Source organism: Telmatherina bonti, assembly GCF_933228915.1.
Source record: "Telmatherina bonti genome assembly, chromosome: 6".
NCBI lineage: Eukaryota > Metazoa > Chordata > Actinopteri > Atheriniformes > Telmatherinidae > Telmatherina > Telmatherina bonti.
The window spans coordinates 24,771,097-24,790,581 of record NC_136624.1 but is presented as its reverse complement, the minus strand read 5'-3'; the positions used below and the strand labels follow the sequence as shown (position 1 = coordinate 24,790,581).

The 19,485-nt window shown below is 36.5% G+C and overlaps 1 protein-coding gene across 1 annotated transcript in view; it reads right to left on the bottom strand.

Moving 5' to 3' along the window:
- Positions 1 to 581: 581 nt before the first annotated feature.
- Positions 582 to 19,485, bottom strand: part of LOC306757834 (A-type voltage-gated potassium channel KCND3-like) — a gene marked incomplete at both ends in the record, with an annotated part of 98,408 nt that continues 79,504 nt past the window's right edge. Inside the window, 5 exons of the mRNA XM_079242987.1 lie at positions 582 to 819; positions 1,796 to 2,055; positions 3,498 to 3,590; positions 9,143 to 9,244; positions 17,413 to 17,575. Of these exons, the coding sequence (XP_079099113.1) occupies positions 582 to 819; positions 1,796 to 2,055; positions 3,498 to 3,590; positions 9,143 to 9,244; positions 17,413 to 17,575 (856 nt within the window). The remainder of the gene's footprint in view (positions 820 to 1,795; positions 2,056 to 3,497; positions 3,591 to 9,142; positions 9,245 to 17,412; positions 17,576 to 19,485) is intronic.

Genomic DNA, 19,485 nt, shown 5'->3' with positions numbered 1-19,485 from the left:
ACTCATGAAACACCCATTTCACTAATGATATCAGCAACTTTGGAAAACGCAACTTGTCAAATGACACCATAAAGAAAATGTTTTTTTTTTTTAAATTTCATATTTGTTCCTCAAAATACTTAAGACAACACATAACACAAACAAGACCAAACAAATTCACAATCAATGTCTTTAAATTCTTTTTTCAATATTTAAAATTTACAAGTTTTTCACTGTGAAGTCACATTAAATTTACTGTCAATATCTGGTATGTTATTAAACTGTGGCAATGTTTATGCTAACTGCACAATTTCTTTTGCTCTTCTTCCACAGTATGTGTTGTAAAACATCTGCACTGCTGTTAGAAACTATTAGAAATGCAGCAAACCTTATCTACAGTACAAACACAGCATGACGAGTGTTGATTATCACTTTAATAGATCTAGAGTCCACTGGTTATCTGTCCATATTACACCTGTCTTGGGACTGACCCTGTGGAAGGGAACACAGTGCATCCATTATTGTTTTGGTACCTGCTCCTTCCTCCTTTTCTACCTTTTCCTCTTCCTTCAGAGGTTGACTTACATCCAGCCGAATGAGTGTTACAGAGCTGAAACTTTGACGATGTTGGTGCAAGCGGAGCTCGTTGTGGTCTGGATGGTTGGGGCAGCTGATAGACCCGGAGGAGGTGGGGGTCTTCGCTGATGCAGCCCATGAAGGCCATCACCATCAGGAGTTAAAGCAGGAGGTGTTGGGAGACTGATGATTGCCGTGGTGATGCGGCCACTTTTGCTGTTGATCCTGCTGCCATCATCACTTTTCAGGTTAAGGTTTGAACGGCTTTTAAAGGACAGACAGAGACACCAAATATTACAGATTAAAGCTGCAATGACTAGGTTATTTATGGATCAGGTAGTCCACAGATGAATAATTATAAAAGTGACTGTCAGTCACTGTCAGTCAATCCCTTTAGGGATTTAGAATAAAATGCTAAATTTACTCTAATTTTAGTTTCAAAGCATTTAGGCCTTTCTCATTGATTTATTATTAAACATCGTTAATTTTATATTTTAGATGCTGTAACAATTTTTTGAGAATTCAAAACTGACATGAATCTCCAAGGCCATATTTATATATATATATATATATATATATATATATATATATATATATATATATATATATATAACTGTCGATTTGTTTTCATTAACCGCCATGAAACTGGAAAATGTGAATTCAGCTGACACTCTACTACTTCTAAAAATCTCTCCAGTTCAGCACAGACTTCTTGTGAAAATGTTCCTGAGGATTACAGCTGAAGATATTTTATGTCATAAGCACCACATATGTTCAATTTTAGCATAAATGCGTCACTTGAATGATGCTGTAAAATGGCTTTTAGTGCAAGGACAGGCCAAAGTATGCAAAAAGACAAAAATCTTAACAAACAAAAAAAAAGAATCAGGCACTAGAGGGCGCTGTTGAACCTTACATAAACAATGACATCTTTTCAGGCAACACTCTTGGTCAAGTCTTAAAATTGATGCTTAGTATGTCACAGTTATATAGCTTACTCAAGCTTCAATAAAGCTGTATACAGCTAAAACAAGAGTTTATTTATGCTAGCATTCATGTTTGTAAAGCTCTACCAAGCTGAAAAATGGAGAAAATAATTTCTGCAAGCAGCCATTCAGATCTCAAGGTGAGATATTCAAGAAAACACTTTTACTTAGAAGATTAATCAGACTTATTTTTTCTTTAAATCAGTCTCTTCTGATGCCGTTACATGTGTGTGTGTTTTTCTGCTAAATTTTACCTGGTGGTGTGTGACAGTGGGTCACCACACTGTATGGTGATGGCACTGAGCTCCTGCAGCGGTCCCTGCTGTGCTGGGATGGGACGGGCAGGTGGCAGGCTGGCGTTGGGCAGAGCAGTGTTCCTCTTCCCCCTCCGGCCACAGCAGGTAACTTCAGGGCTGTCATGGCTGGCCAAAGAGGGGCTGCGTGATGGATATGTCTGCAAAGCCGTTTCTAAACAGTTCTGCTCAAACATCTGCTCATCTACAAACTCATGAGCCTAAAGAGAAGATGATGGTTAAAGAAAAGAACAGGGAGAAAAACAAAGAGTAAATATATGATAACAACCAAAGGACTTGAATGATACATAATGCATAAATCGAAAATATATATATATTTTTGTGTCTTGTCCAGCATTTAGGCAAGCAGAATGATCGTCTGGATGCTGTGTTCTGCTGGGCAAATGCATAAATCGAATATAACCCAAAGCCATTATGCAGACGGCTACTTTAATACACTGAGAGACTCCCTAATAGAACAAGTGGCTTCAGAAGTTCCATAGTTATTTTTATTGAATGATTCAAAGTGCAAATAGGGTCATGTTTGTGTGGAGCTTGTGTGTATGCATGTTTTTTTTTTTTTTTATAACACACACACACACAATATTAATATGACACAATCAAGTGCTCCACATATATATATATACATATATATATATATACATATATATACATATATATATATATATATGTATATATATATATGTGGAGCACTTGATTGTGTCATATTAATATTGTGTGTGTGTGTGTTATAAAAAAAAAAAAAAAAACATGCATACACACAAGCTCCACACAAACATGACCCTATTTGCACTTTGAATCATTCAATAAAAATAACTATGGAACTTCTGAAGCCACTTGTTCTATTAGGGAGTCTCTCAGTGTATTAAAGTAGCCGTCTGCATAATGGCTTTGGGTTATATTCGATTTATGCATTTGCCCAGCAGAAATTATATATATATATATATATATATATATATATATATATATATATATATATATATATATATATATATATACATATACATATATATATATATATATATATATATATATATATATATATATATATATATATATATAATTTCAACCTAAAGTGATGCAAATTGTCTCAAATGTATCAAAATATGTTTGGCTTTATAGGGTTAAGTTAATGAGTCACTCTAAATCCTTTCTACTTTGTTGCTAGCTCTTTTCCTAGATAAGGAACTTATACACAGTACATCACTTTTATCTCCCTTTTTTTCCCTTAAACAGTCCTAGAATGTCACATCAAAACTGTCAAAGTGACATGCTAATGCTGTGCAGCAAGAATTTCTCTCTCTTGCTTTGGACTGATTTCCTCGTTATAAATTCATGGTGAGGGAAAACTGTGCTGTCACGGTGATAGACAGCACTGACAGCATCTGACAGCAGAAAACTTCCTTGAGTCTGATTGTAGACATATGCTTACACTGAAATACAGTGTCAACTTCAAACCAGCCAACATTAAAGGAACAAAAAATATGTATTACTTGCCCTTTGGGAGAGTTAGGAAATATTACTATGATGTTTCTCTTGGATTCATTACAGTAAATACATGCTTCCAACAGAATGAGTGATGACTTCGTGAAAAATCAAATGCTGATTAGTGTAAGAGTGAAAAACAGAAATATTTACTCACAGTGGTTTTCTCCAGACAGTGCAGTAGATGGTGGTGTTGGCTCTCTAACAGAGAGGCAGACTTTGCCAGCTTCTGTTCATCTTCCTCTGTACCCTAAGTAACAACACACATACAAAAGCACATAAATACACACACATTTGAACAGGTAAAGATCATTTCAGACATTGCTGGTACAGCCTTGGGCATGAACCAGATTTCACCGAGAGCTTGAAATGTGCTTTCATTTTGCTGAAGACTTAGGATATTAACTTAGAATGCAAAATCAGTGATGCGTCTTGTTCTGCTCCTTTTCTTCCATTTCCAAAGGAAATCTTGACTTATGCTTGTTGATTTCCCTCGTGTTTCTTATGAGCAGTTTGCCATAAAAACTTTTGCTGCCCAGGTAGTTACATAATGGACCAGATTTTTTCTGGTTCCTAACAAATCTCTCAGCCTTCTATCTCTCTCGGCGAGGGGTTGGTTTAAAAATCCTTTTTCCACATGGTTTCGATTGTTACAAGAAAACAGCCAATTTCTTTCCATTTTCAGTTTATCGAACAAATAAATTTGAAATCTGTGTTTACTGCCAGTTGTCCACCTTAATTATCAAAGAAGGTAGAACTGAGTGTCATTTGATGTTCAGGTAGCTGAATAGCTATTGATGTCTAAAAGAAGAAAATGTGCAAAGCATGCGGAGGAAACAAAAGAAAAGAAAAGAAACACAAACTTGTGGAACTGCTTATTGAGAGTTTTCCAAAAAGGACTTGTTTTCAAAGCTAAGCCTCCCTTTAAGCTTTGTCTCAGTGTAATCAGAACTGCCAAATAACATGAAAAGTGAAAATAAATTAATTTTCTCTCCACAGCATGAATTCTTACTCTGAGGATTTGGGTGGAGGTGGTCCAGCTCAAGGACTCACATTTAGATTTCAGAGCCATGAACAATACACTGATGTGGTCTGTGAAACAGAATGATATTAGATCTAGTCTTTATGTGAGCATCTGCCCTTCACAGAGGAATCAACAAGGAATCAACAATCTGCATCTACAGAGATCTATGCAAAGCTTCCAGGTATCAGGTTCCTTCGTGTGAAAACAGAAGCAAACTTTCCTCTGTCCAGATGAAACAGTCATGTTAACCTTTCCATCGAGCACAAAATGTAACACATTACATCTATAGCTAAGTCAATCTGCAGTTAGATGTCTGTGTAGCCATTTGACTGAATCACTGTCCTTGTCCAGCTACACATGCAGGAGGGCAATCAAGTTATTTACTAAAGTATGTCTGACTATGATATTGTGTGGGAAAATGCTTAAAACCTACTATCGTTTGTACTGAGGGACATTATGGAGCATGTTGTTCAATTTACTGCATCTACAATGCCTTTAACACTTGACTTTATGTTGTGATGTAAAAGCAACAGAAAAATGTGTGTATATTTTTTTTATTTCTTTGGGACTGCATTAAATTAATAAATGTTACTTAAGAAATGGTCATACTCTTGTTTTGACTTCTTTTAATTTCTACAAAGGGAAGGAAAAATGGGGAACTTTGAGACTCCAGCAGTGAGCTTTGGCCCATTTCAGTCCACAAGCAGCTGAGTTGTGTTGGTGTGGATTGGCTGATACGTTTCCATCAGTTTTCCCCAGGGTGGCGACACATGTAGCTTCCCATCATCAAGTAGGAATGAGGACTAAATGAATAATGGATACAATGTAAAGCGCTTTGGGTGCCTTAAAAAGTGCTATAGAAATCTAACCCATCATTTATACATGCATGAGTTATTTGACCGTCACCCACATAGGTTAACTGAGTACATAAACAATTTTAGAGGGGTTTAGTAGGAAGGGTCTGTTTTTATCCTTAAAAAGACAGAAGCTCCATTTGTGTTGATCGGTTGATCATTGGTCTTTCTGTGTGTTGACTCTGGAGAAGTAATGTTTTAAACATTTCTTTTTTCTGTGAAATAAAGGGTCAAAGTGCTTATAGTATATAAAATTATTTCTAATCTGTAAACAAAGTTTTGTTTTTGTCATTGAAAATGACTCAAAGCTGTTATTTAAAGGTTTACAGAGACCCAAAAATTCTTATATTTCACATATTTATTCTAGCCAAAGTTAAAAATGATCCTGCTGGTTGTTGTAATGAGTAATATCTATTATTGACCATACCACACTTTATTTCTGTCTTATCTGGTCCACTCTGCTGAAAGGTAGCTGGCTCCTCTGCTGCCTGCACATAATAAATACCTGACAATTCATGGCTTGTAGGGAGATCTCCCACAATTTTAAGGTTTAAGTCTAATAACCTTAATTTTACATGATTACTCATGTTTTTGTAAGACCTAAATCCTCAGATGTCCAATGCATATAATTTGATGTGTTGTAAAAAAAAAAAAGAAAACATTGTGTAAAAACTGAAGTGACAACTAACAAAAATAAGAGTATTTTATCATTTACAATAATACCAGTTATCATTAACATAAATGGAAGAAAAGTATATGCAAGACACAAGACTGACTGACCGCAAGCACAGAATGGCAAAGATGCTTGGACTTTCAGGCAGCACTGCATGAAGAAAATTACCATATTTAAACAAGATTCAGAAATGCGTCTTGCCTCTCTGGACCCCTGCCCATCGAATATGGACTAAAGCAGAGTACAGAAATTTCCCCTTTTTCTGATGGATCAAAAGTCTAAGTTCTTTTGCAAACATAGACACGGCATATTTCAGGCTTTAGACTGGATTATTCATGCAAGCATGCAGTTCAGCACCAAGCTGCAATGAAGATGCAATGAAGTACAGATAGCATGGGTAACTTGCACATCTTTGAGTGCCTAACCAATGCAGACAATTTTTGGTGAAATATGTTGACATTCCACCTGCACAATAAACAACACTAAGACTTGACAATGAATGGATGCAAGACAAAATTATTTACAGTTCAGACCTGCCACCCAGTAAAATCACTTGGTACAATGTAACATAAACTTTACGTACTGAAAAAAAGCAGTAAAACTGGTTCAAAATTGTTTAGCATCTGAAGATTTATAAAAATCAAAACAAACCTTTAACTTAAATTACTACAAGACATGATATCCTCGGTTCAGGAAAGGGTTGTCACACAAAAGTATGTAAACATGCCCCATTACAAGTTTTTAAATAGTGTTTTTGGTAGCAAATTAATCATTTGCATTTATATCTAAAAATTACTTTTCCCCTCAGTTCCACTGTGTGTGGTGCAGCATCTTTGCTGTTGACTGTGTGTGTATGTATGTGTGTATGTATGAAAGACATGGCTAGGTGCCACATCTACTGATAGTAAGTAAAAAAGTGGACAGAAAAGTTTGGAAAGCTCAGTTTTATCTTTTAGGATACATGGTCAGATTTATGAAACCTGTCACAAACCTGGATTTGGTGTGATGCTTCACAGGTTGTACTCATATACCATAAATGACAGATTGTCTCTGGTATCACACCGCCTCCAGGTTGCCTGACAACCTCCACAGAAATAAAGGTTAGATCGGGAATAACATCAGAAAAAGAAAGACCTGTTGGTGGCTATGCCTCAGTTGATGGTGCAGAGGGATCATTATTCAGAAGTGATTTGATTCCTACTTTCACAGCATGTTGACCCATCCTTAAGCAAGATCCTGAAAGCAGTCCAGCTCAATGTATGTAAAACGAAATTTAAAAAAATTGTATGGAAACAAGTTAGACAACAATCTGTCTGACCAGGAGAGATGGCTGCTCCTGCTTCTAAGAGAAAAGCACCGTGTTGGTGTCACTGACACATGACACCGTCACATTCAGCTTCATCAGATTAATAAATAGGAAAGCTTGTCTTTTTGGGGCTCAAGCCAGTCCCATTAACAACAATAAAAAAAAAAACCCAAATACAAATAAATAAATCACTCATCTGCAACCAGGCAAATGAAACTTGGAGGAAGAAAAGCTTCCTGTTGGTCTCACATGTGGAAATGAACCAGTTTGCTTTCAACATTCTAAAGGGTGAAGCTGTAATGGGCTCTTTATATGAGCCAATTCGTTTAGTTGCGTTCTCATTGTTGCTGTTAGAGGGCGCTGTATTGTTACCTTGACAAGTGACGCATATAGGGGGAACGCGTCACTGGTTTGGTAGATGTTTGGCCGGGAAGGGCAAGTGGTTTTTGACCGCAGTGCGAGGGACGTGTGTATGGAATAAAGATTGTTGAAGCTGAAATCAAGCAATCTGAGTGAAGTCAATCACGGGAAAGCGTGATAAAGTGTGGTAAAGTGATTTCTCAGTAGCTTTTATTAGACTTAGCTCCTTCACTCTTCTTTGGGGTTATCCTCAAGCTTGACAACATAATCAGTAAATTCCCTTCTGTAGCAGTAAGTATCTAATTTGTAAAACAAAACAAACAAACAAAAAAAACCCAGTTCTTAAAGAACAAAAAGTCCCATAAGCAAGCAGACTAATGCTGAACTTCTAATCTATAAGCTGTGACAGAACATGTCATTTTGTTATATATGCCCACTCACTTTCACCCCGGACCCCTGAACTGACTGACAGTGGTGACACTACTGTAATTTGATGCACCAGGACTCTGGCAGCCTCATCACTGACACACAGAGGGACAGGGGTCTCTCAGCACTCACAGATGGCATTTATATGATAATTTTAACCACTTCCAGACACCCATGAGCTTTCACACTGGACTCGATTAGATCCAAATGGATTTTGTTAGCCATCTGCAAGAAGGGGAGTATGTCATTGAAAGCATGAGTGATGGACTTGATGAGAAGGATATGGGCAATTTGCTCATGCATTACCTAACACATTTTTCCATGGTGGTAAAATGTATTTATTTATTGTTTTTGTAAGAGAAATGTAAAAGTGGAGAACAGTGGTGGATGTGTAAAAAAGATGGTAAATGGCAGATATTCTAAAAATGACTACTTTTCACTTCCTGAAAAGAGACATGAGATAACATTAATGCTGTTCTGAGGTATGTATGGATGGAGAGCCAGCAAATGATCAGCTTAGCCCAGCGAAATAGTCATGGGTAGAAAGCCTGGCTCTGTCTGAAGTTTAACAACATCCTAAAGCTAATCTGAGCTGTCTCAGTTGTCTTACCGTCCAGTGGAAGTTTTGTTTTGAAGTCAGCTTTTTTTTTTAATGCTCTTACAATTTAATTATCACCAAGAGCTCCTTAACAAGCTAGTAAAACAATCTCTCTTGTTTTAGCTTTCACACGCATGGATTAAAAGTCAGGAAGACAACTGAGAAAAGCACTTTTTGTGATTACAGTGATAACACCCCAACAGAGGATTATATACATGACTCCTCTGCTATCAGAACTGCCCTGTGAAACAACAGGAGTGTAATGAGTCCAACTTCTGCTGCTCTTCAACAGCCTCTGAAGTACTTTGAAATGGTCCTTTGGTTAATTGTGGTAATAATTGTTGCCATTTTGCTGGAGTGTACTTTTGCACCTCAGATGTTAAGTTGTTGCAGTGACTGAAATAATTAGGAGGGTATGTTTAAGAAGGAACAATAATAATAAAGTCTAAAATGGAAATGCAATCTGCTCCAATTGCCACTTTTAATAAATGACCTCACACAACTCATCATGCCTACTTTGCTGTTGGTGTGTCTTAGCGGTGTGTCAGAGGTCTTTCTCACCGTCAGCTCCAGCAGTTCGTTGAGGAGTCCGTTGCGTTTGCTCTGCAGGAAGGCGTTAGCGCTGCCGGACTTGGCTATTCTTATCCTGGCCAGTCTGGCTTTCTGGAAGAGGGAAGAAGAGGCCACTGTATCAGACAGGGTGGGTGTGAGCTCACACAGTGTGACTAATGGCTTCTTTAATGGTGAGAGTCTCCCAACTTATCACTGAATCTCTGATAATTTACACAGCTACTCTTGTTATGCTCTTCCTCCACATTTTGAAATTTCTGTCTTTCACTGTGCACCACAAGAATGGTTCCACATCTTACTCAGCTTGGAATTATAGCCTTCACCAAAAAGCTCTCAGAAGTATGTGGGAGCCCCAACAATTTCATTTTGAATCCATGGACATGCATATATATATAATTGAAATGGTATCCATGGTTTTGGCTTTATACTGGTATGGTAGCCTTGCTCAAATACACACACACACGAGCAGTAGTTATGAAGGATGCTGAGGGATGGCTTTTCTCAAATTGTTGCCAAAAATGTGTAACTACATCACTCACTAATGTCAGCTTGCTGCCTGTGTTGCTTATTCCATAGAAGCACAATCTGCATACGTTACATCTAGTTATGAATGTGGCAATAAGGTTTCCAACAATGTGTATAAATACTACACATATTTGTATAATTAAAGGAAAGAATGAATCAATTTCCTTACATGTTATGCCTCGTTTACATAGAAACTAGAAAAGCACATGGAGCAAATTTCCACCCATATTGTGAAGAATCCTTTTGAAAATACTTGTGACCACAATTTGTTTCAGATTACTCCCAAAAATGTAATGGAATCTAAATTAGGCCAAGACACAAAAAAACAAATTACAAAAATCTGCTGTGTAGAATTTAAGCTATTTACAAACAGATAAAAGTGGACAAAAGCAAAACCTCCTTGGTGGAGGAGACCCAATTTCTCAGGAATTACATCGGCCCATCAAAACCAGCCCAAAGGGACACACAAAGGCACAGTGTTTACCTTAATGTTGAGAAAACTGACTGGAAATATTTTTAATAACAGACTGTTAAAATGATTATAACTGTGGAGGACTATGAGGGTCTTTAAAATAGCAATAGGGGCATTTTGATGAAGTGGAATGAATTGAGAAATAAAAATACAGATAAATATAATTTAAAATTCAGCAATTAATTCAAAGAAAAAGAAACCAAATTTTAAAGTCTTCTGTGCACATTTTAAATGGAAACATTGAAACAAAACTTTATTTAATACTGTTATGTATTCTCCAATGCCAAGGTTTGGAAAAGGTCTGAGCTATCTGAGTACTTATAGTTTTAAATTAAAAACAACAAAGGGCTGCCAGTTTCTCACAATAAACTATTCTCTGTTGATCCTGTTAAAATAGAGCCATGCTGAATTTTAATCTTAAGACAGGAGAAGCTTTAAAACGAGTGAACTTTCCTGAAATTCAAGAAAATGAAAGTACAAACAAAATATAAAGCAAAGTCCAACTGCTTGTTTAAACTGTGATTTCAATACATCACCAATTGTTTGTTTACACCTTTTATTTTATTTTCTGCCTAAGAAAAATGGAGAAATTAGGGACACGCTACTTGTTTGCTGAATACAAAATAAGTTATATGCTCTTTCAACAGTTACTTTTCTTCCCAGAAGAGTCGGCTTGCACTTAAATAGAGACATATACAACTTCAATCTCTGAGGCCAAACAATAAATCTCCTTCATACTATAGATGTGATAACAGAACAAAGTAAAGGAGATTGTCAGGAAATGAGAGAAAAATTGCATCGGGCATTTCTTAAAGTGAAGAGGTTATTAAAACAACTGTGTATTGTTGCTCCAACGATTTGTGGACATATAAGGTGAGAGATTTCTTTAACCTTGTCCTGTTGCTTTCTCCTTCCTCCATAAATGCATTTCGGAAGCAGGAGGCAGACAGAGCAATATCTACTTTCCCAGACATGAATCAAAAGAAATGGAATTAGTTTGGATGCTTCGGAGATTATCAGTGAAACTCTCGATACCCCTGAAGGTGTGAGGAATGCTGAAAACTGAGCTTTGGTAACAGCAGCTGTGAATGTATGAATACATTATGTGAACCACTGACTCCTTTTATGTTGTTTCTTCCATTAGTAAGTGAATTAATATAGATATTTAATGAATTATTTGCAAAAATAATTTGCAAATAAATTGTTGCATTGATGCTCTGCGCTTTTGCTGAGGTTTGCTGAGTCCAAGTTGTTATCTAAGAAAGTTTTATTTTAAACAATCGAATATAGTCACTGTCATATATATTAAGTCAAATATACTTAATGCCAAATGTCTAAATAGCCTGTTGTCACAGAAGGATCAATATTATCCTCAGAGTAAACATGGTTTTTATCAGGCAAATAACTTAATCTTGTCATCAGGTTCTAATGTTATTACTTCTCAATTTGATATTGGAGTGGTGAGCGAGAAAAATTCTACCCCCCCGCCCTCTAGGTGGAAACCTTGAGCCTGTGGATCAAACTAGATTAACTGATCAGCTACTGAGCACAGTCATAAGATATCTAGGTTAATCTTTAACTCCTCCAAGGTCTCTAACAAATAAAATTTGCCCCTCACAGAGGAGTTTAACTTTTAAAATTAACTGCAAACAGTGGCCATCATGATGAAACAATGTGTTATTCACATCAGTGTGGCTCACTGATGATTTTCAGAAACAGTGGTGGTCTCTGGTATATACAGATCAATCTACTGCATGTCACTCTTTGAGCTTATATGTATTCATTTTAGTAGAATTAGTACATCAAGGGTTTTCTTTTGTATAGAAAAATTAGGCAACACTTTCATAGTCTAACCAGCATCTGTTAGGGCAATGGTAGCTGTTGCTATGGGCAACAGTTCATTGCTGTGGCACAGTTGTGTAGTAGCTGCTGATTAACTGACACAGATTCATCCATCATTATGTCAGATCTTTGTTAAAGCAGAATCCGCTTTGTCTTCTCACCAAACAATCATTACAGAACTATCTTTACATACATTTTGCGGCTGTTTTTGGATCAAGCTGCTGCTGTCTGAGCTCACAATCCCTCTGGTCCAGTAATGCTTTGCTAATAAAAACAAGTTGTATATTAAAAACGTAACCTATTTCATTGTTCTTCTGCTTTATTTAATTAAAATTTTAGAGACTGTACAATAACTTCGCATTTGTAATTCAGTTAAGCTTTCTTACATGTGTTTTGTCATCATTACATTAAGTCAGTGGTTTCCATACTTTTTCTGCAGCGTTCAACAATAATGTTGAGCCCCCCCCCTCCCGTCACATGAACCAAAGCAACATGCCAAGAAATGCCTCTTTAGTTTTAGTGGCTGTATTGTCGGGAACTATAATTAAAACTGTGTCAGTACTACTATCCATTCTTCTGCTTTAGTGTGAAACATTTTAAACCAGGAATCTCTGCAAACTATTTTAGGTGAGTGGAGTTTTCTATGAGACGGACGCTGCTTTAGTAAAACAATTTTGCTGTATATGATAGTTGGATAGTTTATTTATAAAGTAACCTGCAGGCTTTTCTTTGTGTTCAGGATAAAAAGTCTCCAAGTAGTGTTGAAAATTGTTTGGCTTTATACTTCATTATATTAGATAATAATACTTTGGTACATGCAAAAGACTGTGGTGTCGTTATTACCCACCATTGATTATTACTATTACTGGTAAAGAAGGGACAGATATGCTCCATCATAGTTTGTTCTCTTTTTTTATTACTTGAAGTCTCTCTTGTACATTTATCATAATTTCCTATGAGTACTTTTACAAATTCATCCAGTGTAAATCCCCCCCCCCCCGTGATAACTCTGATAAAAGCAATAAAGACAACAACAAATAGCTCTCTTTAGCCTATGCATGATAGGCACATGAAAAAGAAATGTTATAACTTTGATTTGAAAGTGTTCACATTTGGGGAAAGTTTACTCTCCACTTCAGTTTGTTCCACTTGTTTTCAACATAACAGCTAAATGGTGATTCTTTATGTTTAGTGTGGACTCTGGTCTGGACTAGTTGACTAAGTCTTTGAATCTAATTGTGCTTGGTTTACATTCTCTGAACATTACACAGATGCATTCTGGGTCTAAACTACTCTGGGGCTGGTAGAGAATCATTGGGGTTTTAAAAGACCATACAGTCCAATAATCCAGTCTACTAATGTATGGATGAGTTTCTCCTGAGCTTTCTGGAAGACTAAACTTAATTCTATTGATGTTTCTGAGTTGATAAAAAGCTTCTTAGTGATAGTTTTGCTGTGGCTTGATCTGAGTCTATCAAATCTGATTTTTTTTCTTCAAATTTTACTTATTTTTTTAGCTATTGCAAGCATGGTATAGAAATAAACTTGAACTTGAAGGTTACAAACTTGGTTGGTGGTCTTGAAAGTCAAAGTCTCCAGGTGTTTACCAAAGCTGACCCTCTTCAAACACAATAACAAAATATTTTTGAAAATAAAAGAACCATGCAGTAACTAGAGTTTTTTTTTTTGCAGATTGTCGCAATCATTGGCTCCTATGTAGCTAAAAAAAATAACCTCATGACCATGTGTGTGACTATTTGCATGCCCATGTGTTAAATATAGGCAAAGTTTCTATGAACAAAGTTGCTCTCAGGTTTGTTAGATCACATTGCAGGCACTAAATTAATATTTACATTTTCTCCTTCTAACGCATGCAAAATACCAGATAAACAACCTATATTGCATATTCATTGTGGCATACATACTAAGTGACTGCATAAACACTATTTTTCACCTTTGAAAGACACAACCATGAGTGCACTCTGTTAGTAAATCAGCTTGTACATTTTTTTGCGTGTGCAATGAGTTTGCACATGCAAAAGGAGTTTTGTGTTCTGTGCTAGTACTTGTAGAAATAATTGATAACCATCGACAAATCCTGCCTGAAAGCTCAAATACTCTTTTCTCCAACTGATACTGATTATTAATATAAAAGAAAGCCATTTTAAGTTTAAAGCTATATGCATTTCATCTCCACTCACAACTCACACAACTCACACAAAGAACAACGAGGACATATTTCATGGCTGAACAAGTTGTTTTTGGTAAATTACTCCACAGCCTGTAAAGTGTATGCCTTTTCAGCTCCCTGTAATGATGGATTCTGTCTGTTTGACTTCATTGGTGATTTTGGTTGACTGCACAAAATACCACATAGTCCAACAGACAGACAACTTGACCGAAGCAAAAAAAAAAAAAGCATTAAAAATGTTTCACCTCTGACAAATGAGCTCTGAAACTACTCAGTGAATGCCCTTTTCCTCTTCTTTTCTCTCCTTTCTTACCATCATGCTTTCTTCTTGCACTTTCTATATTTTTCTTGTGTCCTCTTTTCTTTTCCTTTGGTTTGATCTACTTCTCTCTTCCCTACTGCAGCCTTGTCTTCTTGTTTTACTCTAATGTCTCCTTTCTCTTTTTTCTTATTTTTTTTAACAACTTGTTATGTGGCAGTGTGGCTTCACTTGACTTTGCTGTCCCATTAGCAGTGTGACCTTAGTCCATTTAATACTTCAACACTCAAAAGTACTCTGACTGTTGCACTGCTGATTTATGCATGTATAAAAAAGAAACTTGTCTTCTTCTTTTTCAAGTTTGATTCTTAACTTTAAAACAAATTTGGAATATGAGTATTAGGATTTGTTCCTGTGGGTTTCTGAACCTGAAAAAGAGATAATTTACTTTACACTGAGGCCAGTACACATTAGTAGTTAGTATAGTAGGCAATGACTATCATTAACTTCTGTTCGGATTCTCTGTTTTAATTCAGAAGCGGGGACATGAACAGACCTTTTTATAAAGTCAAACCCCCATATGACTACATGATAGCAATGACAGCCTGGAGCTGCATGTTGTTAAAAAAGAATGAAGACAAATGGGATGTAGAAAGCACAGGGAGACTAGAGGAGATGCGATAAAAGAGAGTGGTAGAGCCAATAAACAGACCTAATATAAAACAGATCAAGTTACTTGTTTTATTTTGGAGCTCATAGCGGCTATATCTAAAAAAACAAAAAACAAGTTAATTGGCTATAAAAACCTAGTGATATGTCCAAAAGAGTTCTGACCAGTCAGGTTGTGAACACACACCATCTGAAGATGCCCTAAAGTGTCTGGTACCACAATGTTTGGGTCAGGCTGCTCCTTTAGGCTCTACAGGGTGTGGGATGCTATTATGGATTGGACTGCTTCCCACAGAAGCCATCAGTTCCCATCAGAATGGTTTCTAAAGAGCCTGGAAAGCAGGTGAAGATCTCACACTCTGTACTCTACTATCCATGCCACGGTGTTGTTACAGGTCCCCCCTGCTGTCCTGCAGGAGCTGCTACAGTACATAAGTGCTGTTGTCATACTGGTGTGTGTGGCTGGTCCACAATAATATTTAGGAGGGTTGCAAGGGCCAAAATGACAGCATGCATTTTTCTCAGCAGCCCATTGCAGCAATATGAGATGTGTTACTCAACTCATCTTGTAGAGCCTTGAATGCATCTGATCATAGCTGCTGGAAGCACGTTTTGTGACCATTAATGTAGAAAAATGAAACATTTCAGCATAATTGCAGATAATTGCAGGGCATTTGCAGGAAGTTTTAAAACATTTAATTTAACACAGCCACACTTCACCTAACTATGAAAGGAAACTTTCAAGAAAGCACTTTACAGATTACCTTATGAATGTTGTTGTCTAATTCTGTCTATACTCATTTAAAATTTATGCATTTGGCAGAAGATTTTATAATGTTTTCCTATTGAAAATGAGTGGAGACTTTTTTTTTATTTTATTATATATGTATTTACACAGAAGATCTAAATGTATAAAAGCCAAAAAGGTTTCAAAAAGTAACTGTGGAACTCAGCAAAACTCGCTCACAAACACACTGATTCAGTGTACCTGTGCATGTTAAAAGAATGGATTGATGTAGTGTACGTGTGTAGTATGTGTGGGCTTCTCACTACAGACATAGAGATATATGTAACCAACTCTATAGTAAAAAAAGGAAAAAAGTGGATTAAAATACAAAGCTTTTTTTTTTGGATATTAAACATTTAGAAAACAAAGAATTGTCCCAGCAGATTTGGAGGACAACAAGTTCACTCTTGGTCTCAGTCCTCCTGTTCTGTAACATGTTCACTCCGATTTTCTGTTGATAGCTGAAACTAAATTTTGCAGAAATAAATGGGCATATAGCATGACCTGATGGCCTCACACGTTGGTTGTTGTCACATTAGTTTTATGCTGAGTGACAGGCTGTTTGCTCCATCAGTCGATCAACGAACGCGTATCATGCAATAAATCTAAACTGTTAAGTTAGCTAAGTCAGTGCTTTCATTTGTGTCTGCTCTTCTTTCCTCACTTTATTTCTCAGTGGTCAAACATATTTCACTCTGATCAGAACCTGCTGGGAGCCACACTGGACCACATGGAGGTTTAAAGGAACTTATTCCATTATATTACAATGGATTCAGATCAGGATATTCATTAGAAAACCACCCACCTCTGTGGATTCAAATCAGACTTCTCTCTCCTCAATTAGCTATCAGCGACTGCTCTCTAAGTTAATAGCACTCTTATCTAGCCTTGTGAAAGGTCAAGCCTGCAGGGGGATTGTGGCGAGTGGCTGGCTAACATTTGGTACTTGGAACTGAAGTGTGTGTCTGTCTGCGAGTGTGCAAAAGAGAAAGATAAGGAATGTGTGTGGAAAAAGATGTTAAATTAATGTCTATCCAAACGGCAATAAATTTCCTGTGTGTGTGTGTGTGTGTAATAGAACAAAAAGTTAAAAAAAAAAAAATTAAATGAATTGGAGTGAATGCCAAATAACACAATTTCTAACAGAACGTAACTCTTTTTACCATCAACCTTTTAATGTTTTTAAAGGCTTGTTTCATATCGTCTCTGTACTTTTCATGATAAATCATTAACATCTTTTAACTTCCAAATGATTTGAAAATATTTAAAAAAGACTTTCAGAGGATTTTAAGCATATCCACACATTTCACCCACCAAGCCATTTTAAGCAAAATGTCCCATTCATTCTTATTAACTTGATAACATTACATTATTCTGTTATAGTATTTAGCCTTTGAAAGATGAAAAGCACACACTCCTGTTAATGCAATACAGTATCATACTTGTGTATGAGCAGACACTAATGTAATCTTTCATTCTACCTGTTGAATCAGGTGTGAAAGATAAAGAGTTTCACCTTCTGAGCACGCCGTTTGTCAGCTCTCTGGTTCTGGTGGTAGATGCGGCTGAAGTTGGAGACAATAACCGGGACAGGCAGAGCGATCACCAGCACACCACTCAAGGAACATATGGAGCCAAAGATCTTTCCAGCAATCGTCTTCGGTACCATGTCTCCGTACCTGTAGATGAGATGGATGAGAAGACTTGAATTATTGATATGCACAGGGTGTTAGATGTACCAGCTATGCCTCCATACAAAGTTTTTGTGATATTTTCTGCACATTGATAACTTTTCTTCCGCTAGTTGTTAACTGCTTTTCAGTGTGTGTATGAAAAATAAATGGTAGAAAAGCCTGAAAACTCTTTGTGCTTCTGCTGAGGTAGAAAACCAGTACATTAAAAGACCGAGAAATAGACCTTGACCCTGTGGGCTCCGCTTCTGCTAATGTAGATAGCAGCAGTTCACGTTGTTTCCGTTCATCAAAAAGGTAAAAAAGATGAACAATGAAAGCAGTAGCTGTAACAGAGAAGGCACCCCCTAATTTCAGGTCCAGACAGACAGCCTTGTTGCATATGATATGCATAATAGCTGATAAAACCACCACAGTGGTCCACATGGTCCAGGAAACATGAATTAATCTCCATCATGATCACAACGTTAAAGCTACTGGTGCTGGAATATGCAAGTAATCTTCTCACATCCTTTCATATAGAAGAACTTGATTACCATGTTTCTTTCTTTGTTGTTGTTTCGTTTTTTTTTCCTACAGTCTGTAAAGATAAATGTGTTGATGTTATGTGTCCAAGCTTTGAAAATGTTGCATAAAACATGGCAGCTTTAATGGCAACGTAATTACATGCTCCACATTTTGCGAACCACTGAGGTTGAGGTATCCCAGCAGGTCCTACAAAACCTGCTATGGCTTTTGTCTCAAAGCAAGAATCTAATTTTAATCACAGTTGTGAGACAGTAAACTCATCGGGGGGCAGGCAAAATAGTAAGTTTAAAGAAAGTTCTCACCAAAACTAAATGAACTATCTTGGATCAGCAAATCTGAAGCTAACTACAAACTCACAGAACATTTATGATGGTCATGTTAGCGGTAATCAAACCTTTCTTCCCTCTCTTCTTTTTTTCATTTTTCTTTCTTTCTCATAGGAATTATTCAGAACTTAGCACTTTTCACAGTTTTACTTGCTGCTTTTCTTTTATGCATGCAATTTCTCCCATTAATATTTCATTCTTCTTCCCATTAAAGAATCATTGTTTAGCAATATCTTGTTTTTTTTAAAAACTATTTTCTTTACTTTTTAAGAGCCCAGTATGACATATATAATTCATATAGTTTCTGAGACAACTGGCATCACTTTACTGTAAAAACTTTGTTGAAAATCCCATTGAACACAATCTGATTCTAGTTTTTTTGCCCCTAACGAGCACCAGAAAGATGATTACACTGTAATAATTTTGACATTACAGATGGTAATAAGAGGCAAAGACTCCTACAAAAATGTTATTCTCTTTTTACATTTTGTTAAAAGCACATGTTAAGCTTCAAATACACCTTGTCTTACCATTTTCATGTGGACTGGGTCTTTTATAGTTAAAAGTTTTACCCTTAACTTTTACTCTTATTTTCAAAGATGAATCTGAAAGAAGACTAATTTGAATCTGGCCAATCAAAACTATCCTCTGTCTGATGAGTTTTACAGTCTGTCTATATTTAAGACTGATGTGCTCAGAGGTACTTTTGTTCCAACTGCTGGTTTCCTCAATAATACCTTGTAAAGCTATATGTGTATGCCCTTTGTATTTATTGCCTCTAACAGGCAATTTATTCACTGTCTTTGTATTTATTGTTCATGTCTGCTGGCTGTTTTAAACCACTTGCTGTAAAATAAATTGTCTTTAGTGGATAATAAAGAGTATACATTTTTCATACTTTATACTCTGGCATGCACCATCTACAGGAAGACCTTATAGAAGTGTTAGCCTTCCAAGTCTAATTAATTCAAATAGACACAGATGGAGTCCAATCAAGCCACAGGAAGATTTCAAAGATGACAGAAAGAGGAAGGGTGGATCAAA